The following is a 6979-nucleotide window of genomic DNA, read 5'->3' as shown; positions in this document are numbered from 1 at the left end:
GTGTTCTACCTGGGATCTTGGCAGTTCCTCTTTAGACTTTTATACGACCAGACCGTGTTGGTTGACGTGATGAGTGATTTTAGTTTTAAATTTTCTCTTATAATTTTATCATGCGCCACGACATACTTTCTGTAAGTTTTCATTTGTAATTTCTCTTTCAACCTCTTAAATCTCTATTGTTACTCCCATATAATTTCCAGATTTGTTGCTGTAACAACCAATAGACTTATTATAACATCCACTTGAAAAGTATTACTGATCGAAACGTCGTGAATAATTAAATACATGAATTGTGCCAGAATTTGTCGACTCAATTATTGATTACAAAGATTTATTATTAATCTACCCCGTGGTCACTGATTAGATATATTTTATTGAAAATATGATAAAGTTTTGTAGAAATAGATTTAAAGTCTCTCTAAACTACTCTCCCAGACAGCACAGATCTCCTGAAGACGTTTTAAAGACATCCTCTCGACGTCGAATCCTTATGTCCTAAGAATTAATTATGTTCCCAGGACATCCATAGGATATCGTGTGCTGTCTGGGCTGTTGCATAATCATTTTGCCAGTATTTTATAAATAGAAATTCGGCGACAAATTATTTCGAAAATTTTTCATTAAAAAAACGGCACGGTCAAATTCTTTTCTAGGCGAATTCTGTAAATTGTATATCTAATATTTCATAATTCTTCAAGTACTTGCAAACAGTGTACTTGAATTTTCCTTAAATTATAACTTATTTATATTTATTTTGAAACACATACGATAATTTTTCAGCAACTGTTATTTCACTTTTCATAGCATTTTCCATTTGCGCGGAAAAGATAAAAGATACGCGGCTCGCGATTATGCGCATGCGCCTGCGACACGTGGCCACGCGCGATGTTGCTCGCGGCTCGCGATTGTCTGTCAGCGTCGTCGTCAGTTCGTTCGTTTCGTCTGTCAATGCTGACTCGACGACGATGATAGAGGCCGAGAAAATGTTGCAACTAAAAAGATATCTGACGCTCGTCGTCCGCTCGCAGCTGCGCTCGCCGCGATGCGAGACAGCGAGGGGTCGTCCGCTCCAACGTGGAGGTTATGTCTCCGGCTGCGCGCATTCCCGGAGCGCGACCCTGCGACCCGAGATTCGGGTGGCGACGTGCAACAGGACGTACAGCACGACGGTCCCGCAATCGTCGCGATCCAATGTCATCGATCACAAACTGACGTCGTTTTGCGACGACGTTAAAAAGGGCCGAGTCTCGGCGGACCACCTGAGGGAGGTTATCGACTTGTGCAGCAACAACGATTACCATTTGCCTCACAGTACCGGCCTTCTGCTGCTCAAATGTTGCGGCAACTTGATACCCGATTTGGACGCGGCCGAGAGAGATCACCTTGCAGACCAGGTACAAGATCATTTGTTTCATCCTGAATACCCGTGTACAGCCGTGCACAATATTATGTAGACAAGAAAAGAAATTAATGTCCATATTGCTAGAGCGATATTTTAACTAAAGGGAAGGTATTCGTTGATTGTACGCGTTATTTTGCCGGGCAGGTGTGGCGTTTGGCAAAAAAGAGCGGCGGAGGGCTGACGTTGGAGTACTATCACACTTTGCTGGGCATTAATGCGGAGAACTCCAAGCTTGTGAATCCCAAGACGTTCCTGGCGAACATGAGCGTGGAGCCGGATCGGAACACCTACAGTTTGTTGATGAGTGTAGCCACAAAGGCGGGCAACAGTCAATACCTGTGGGACATCTTATCCATAATGAAGGATAGGAATATGAACATCGATGAAGAAGCGATCAATGCGTTAGTACATATTTACGTAACCAATGGTAATATCGACGAGATTAAGCGAACGATAAAGCTGATGCAGGAGGCCAAACTGTCCACAGCCAAGGCGTGTACCGAGCTGGCGTGCGGATACACGAAACTCGGTGATATTTCGAACCTGGTCAAGACATTGGACAAAGAGCCGCAGAGTAACGCAAATCTCTTGAGGATAATAAAGACTCTGAGTGTGTCCAACAATGGCAGACACATCCCAGTTGTTTTGAATTTATTCGTGTCCTCGGTAGCGACGATCGAGCCCGAGATCTCCAAGACGATAGCGGAACTGATACGCGCTGATCGAGTTGAAGACGCTTACACGGTTATAAATTGTTTCGCGACGAACAACGTGACGCAGAATGTCGTGGAGGGTTTTGTAAACGACTTCATAAACGAATTAGTAATATTAAATGCGCCGATTGACGATATCGTTAAGTATACGAATGATTTTGTTGATTCTGGTTGCAGCCAACACGCACTGACTGATGCAGCTGAGGTCGGCTTGAAGCTGGGCAGAGAGAAGCTGTGCCTTACGATATTCCAGGTGATGAGAAACAGGAATATCGAAATACGGCCGCATTACTATTGGCCTTTACTGTTGAGAGCCTACCATAACGAAGGGGAGGCTGAGATATTTTCATTAATAAGGTCTATGATAAACGAAGGTGTAGAAGTGGATTCCGATACGCTGCTTCATTACGTATTACCGTACGTAAATACTGCCGACCCGGTTGCCACTTTACAGAAATTGCTGCTGAATAACGTACCAGCTTCTGTCTCGTACACGCCTCTGATATCGTTTCTACTGCATCGAAATCGGCTGCACGATGTAACACGACTGTACACGAACTATACACGCTACAAAGTGCATTACAGAGAATTGATAAAACCACTGGTACGCGCTTATCTCGCTACTAAAGATTGCAAAACTTGTGTAACGTTATTCACAGCATTTCCACAAGGGCAGGATTTCGTCAGTCTGTTCTTGGAGGCGTTAATTAAAGCCGAAAAGCTAGTTCGTATAGATGACCTACTGTTTCTTCTGATGGAATTTAAAAGATGCGAAACAAATATATCGCAAGAGGATGCGATCCTTCTCAAGGACACGTTGAAATGGAACAAAAACTTTCGCGTTACAACAAAGGCGGAGGACTTGATAGACGATTTGGTTGATCCGAAAGTGAAAGATTCAGCACTCAAGTTTCACCCGAGATACATGACCACCAGGGAATTAACATATTTCCTGGTGGAACTGAAGAGTTCTAAAGCCAATACTAGAAATATTCTACATAGATTGCTGTTTGCGCACTGTGTCGAAAACAATTTCAAGAAAGCCGAAGAGATACAACGAGCATATGAAGCGCACCAGTACGAGTGGATGCCCAACACAAAGTCGATATTGTTTGAATTGTATCTCAAACTCAACAAGTTGGACGAGGCCGAGGCACTGCTGCCCGACTTGCAGATCGTGCCCAATGAATACCAGTTAGATAAAATGAAAATCGTCATGTACGCTACCGCGTTGGTGAAGGCCGATAGGCTTACGAAGGCCTTCAATGTCATTGCTACATTCAACGCCACTTGTACTGGACCAAACGCTCAGGCGCAGTGTTGCACACTTTTGGAAACGCTAGCACAGAGTCAGTCTCATGATCACACGAAAAGCATGTTGTACCTACTTCTACAGAGAAATTACTGTCAAAAGTCCGTGGATCTGCTGAGGCCATTGGTGGCGATACCATTAGAACGCGATAACATCCTGGGCGCTGTAGATGCACTCGCAGAATGCGCACAGAAATATTATAAAGCGCCATTGGTATTAGATATATTGATAAAGTTGCTGAAACGGAAGTACAGTTCAAAATTGCCCGACGCGAGTGGCTACATAGAACAAGTGTACGATGTAGCAACAACCATCTATTCTACCAAAGTAGCTAATACCTTTCTGGCCATAGCATTAGCGAAGCTAAACAAGACGGAGAAGTTGCAAGCTTTGTTGCAGGTAACCAAAACGTTTCCGATAGTAATATCTAGTTTATATTTCTCTGGTTTATAACTTATTTTCAAGTCTCTCTCTGTCTCTCTGCCGAAATGTTTTAAAATTAAGTAAAAGTGTTACGGAACTTTTTAATATAAAAGGAAAACTGCGAGACGAATATTAACTTTTCGAGTATGTAGTTTTAGATAATTTTCTGAAATTTTCAAACATACAGTTGACTGTAACGTATTTTGATTTACATTTTTTTCATAAAAGTTTTTCATTACAGACACAAAACCTTTCCACGAACTGCCTTGTGTATTATATCAGTGATGCAAGAACTAACATTGGTATCGATGTTTATCTGAATCTCTTTAAAGTAGCTAATGCAAATAATTTGGATGAAAATGTGATGTCTGACGCACTTCTTTCCGCCTGTTGTAAGCTATATTTTTTCTGCACTGTAAAGTATATATAAAAAAAATCCTCAAGTTAATGCTAATGATATTTATATTCGTAGGTATAATGGGAGATTGCAACAGTGTTTTAGAATTGTGGAAAGTTATGTGCACGAAGAATATCAAGCCTAACGCACAATTCAAGGAGAACTTTATTCAATGTTTATCGTCACATAAAGTTCCGCTTCCCCCGGGAATGGAAAACGAGAATAAAAGTACAATAAACGTTAATTAATACACGTAAATATTAATATCACACGTAAAATATCAGCTATACGAATAGGATGATAATTTTCCAAAGATGGATAAATAGTCAGATAATAGATCTTAAAAGAAATTTAGTAAAGACAATCTACAGTAATTTCTAAAATAAATTTTTCATCTCTGCCATTTTAGTCTTTACTTATTACATCGTCTTTGTTATTAATATTATTATAATATAAATATAAATATTGGACAATGTTTACCCCCTGCTCCAGTTACTCCCCCACCAAATAATGTCATGTAACTAAATCACAATGTGTAAAATTCTGTATTCTACATTGATCAACAATTGCGATCATTTGCCGTTCGCTTCATGGAATTGTTGTATTGTCGGTGGGATGTTTGAATTTCCCACCCAAATTCTACTCGTAAAATATCTTGGAAATAATGGTAACGTCGTTTTTAAAATGTCAGGGCTTTTCGAGATATCGAGATAATAGCAGAAAGAAGCCTAAGAGCTGACACGGCCCGGTTTTACGTGATCCAGGAACGCAGTACGTTCTCTGTGGACATTGAGAACGTGGACATGAATTACGTAGGCCAAGTCCACGTTTGGGCTAAGCAAATTATAAAAAAGACCGCCGAGAAGAATTCAGCGGGGGTGGTGGAGAGCCTTTACAAGTTCGATGTGGATATAGCACAGACACGCGCCAAAAAACGATTTGTCGACAATATCGGAAAGTGGATGTAGCACGGACATGCGCCAAAACGCAATATTTATCGACTTTGATAATACGAATCGTGAACCTAGCTTTTGCTGGCACTTTAATGTTAAAGGACTTGTTTTGATTACAACACAGCAAGACATTTCGATCAAAAGAAAATTTCTTTTAATTAAGTTATTTGCATTAATTAATCAGCATGTAAGATTTTCAGTTACTACTTGAACCTTTCGCTACAATTGGACGTTTCAAATTCAATTTTTATAGTCTGAGCAACAGTTTTATCATTGACCATCACATATTTATACGCACGAATATTGTTTTATCAAACGATTGGAAGTTACGATAAATCCACATTCGAAAGAGATTTTGTTCCATTGTAAGTACACGTGTCGTTATATTTCTAAGCGTGATAAAATTTTCTAACGTTTGCGAGGAGCAACATTTATCCGTGACGAATTAGAAACAACATTTTATCTTTTTTATTTACGTATACATTTAAAGTGACATTACGAAACGTCTGATTCAATTATAATCAACACAAGTCTCAACGTTAAACTGTAGAATCTAACTCAGCACATAGCACGTTTTTATATAAATATATCCTCATTTTACTTGTATAACTTATATTGCATTTGTATTAGAGTTACAAATATTTTTTATATGTATATGTATGTATACATACAGTATCAACTATTGGGAATTAATGATAATATGATATCCAAAGTATTTGAATAATATGAATCGGCATCAGAATCGTCACAAATTAGAATAATCAGTATTGTAATATTCGGATGAAACTCTAATCTGCACCTAACATTTGTAACATAAGTTCGTATAGAATATTTGTATAAAATATTCAAGTAAATCCCATTATTAAACACGTAATACAGCAATACCAATAAATTAATTAATAACAAGGAATTTTCAACAATGAAATGAACAAGTCAAGAGTAAAAAGAGACTTTGAAACTACCACAGGGTTGACTATCCACCGTTATATTGAAACAATAAGTTTTCTAAATAAAATGCTACGGATTAAAGACTTTGAAGCAATTTTCCGAAGATTATTCGATACTGTTGGTAAATCTGATTGCTAACGGGAACAATTTTGTAACCCGTAGTCGATCGTCGAGATAGAGGGATCGGAAAACTTGTCAGAGCTGCACGAAACGAACGGTGATAGGGCGAAAAGATCGGAGTAGCTGGTTGTGCCAGATCTACATGCATTTTGAATGCGTACCGATTCCGAAAGTTAGTGTCACACCGGACGCGTTTCACCGCCCGTGTCGAGTCTCACACTTTGACACTGTCGGGCGCACACGAAAAGATAAGCAATTTATATGCTATTAATTGTAATCATCCTCGTTCTCGTTGTTAACCAGTGATTATACAAATGAGAAAGTTAACCGGTTAACTTTCTCATTTGTATAATCCAGGAACGGTAAATTTCTTTACGATTTCCATTGTAAATTCAAGTCGGAAGATCCGAAGTCACGTTACCATCGAATCTCTTTATTCGAATCAGTTTCTCTGCTGATTCTTTAACATCAATAAAAACAAATTCTCACTCACCGAGCTGATGCGCAACAGCGGAGTTTTATATCTGCCACGTAGCTGCGCTGATTCTGCAACAAATATAAAGTTGATCTTATAACAGTGTTCAACAAAACCAATATTGCAAAATGTGATTTTTAAACTTGTCGAACTTTCTACTCGAGAGAAGAAGAGAAAGATGCGAAAAAATTACACCGCGAAAGATTTTCTGCAAAGATTTCAAGTTTTTCTTGTTT

The 6979-nt window shown here is 39.2% G+C and overlaps 1 protein-coding gene across 1 annotated transcript; it reads left to right on the top strand.

Moving 5' to 3' along the window:
• The first annotated feature begins 857 nt into the window (after positions 1 to 857).
• On the top strand, positions 858 to 4726 carry LOC105560936 (leucine-rich PPR motif-containing protein, mitochondrial-like). Its single transcript, XM_012010464.1, has 4 exons — positions 858 to 1394; positions 1547 to 3826; positions 4092 to 4242; positions 4323 to 4726. Exons 1-4 carry the CDS (start codon positions 858 to 860, stop codon positions 4493 to 4495), a joined length of 3141 nt encoding a protein of 1046 aa, XP_011865854.1. The 3' UTR covers positions 4496 to 4726.
• The last annotated feature ends 2253 nt before the right edge of the window (positions 4727 to 6979 follow it).

Source organism: Vollenhovia emeryi, unplaced genomic scaffold (genome assembly GCF_000949405.1).
Source record: "Vollenhovia emeryi isolate VEMERY1.0 unplaced genomic scaffold, V.emery_V1.0 DF939216.1, whole genome shotgun sequence".
Lineage (NCBI taxonomy): Eukaryota > Metazoa > Arthropoda > Insecta > Hymenoptera > Formicidae > Vollenhovia > Vollenhovia emeryi.
This window is presented reverse-complemented; position numbering and strand designations above follow the sequence as displayed.

Bases quoted from the DNA above. Each gene is read 5' to 3' on its own strand.
- LOC105560936 (XM_012010464.1), top strand. From the start codon at position 858: ATGCGCCTGCGACACGTGGCCACGCGCGATGTTGCTCGCGGCTCGCGA. The intron at 3,827-4,091 runs GTAACCAAAACG...TTTTCATTACAG, and splicing joins AGTTGCAAGCTTTGTTGCAG to ACACAAAACCTTTCCACGAA. The intron at 4,243-4,322 runs GTAAGCTATATT...TTATATTCGTAG, and splicing joins CGCACTTCTTTCCGCCTGTT to GTATAATGGGAGATTGCAAC.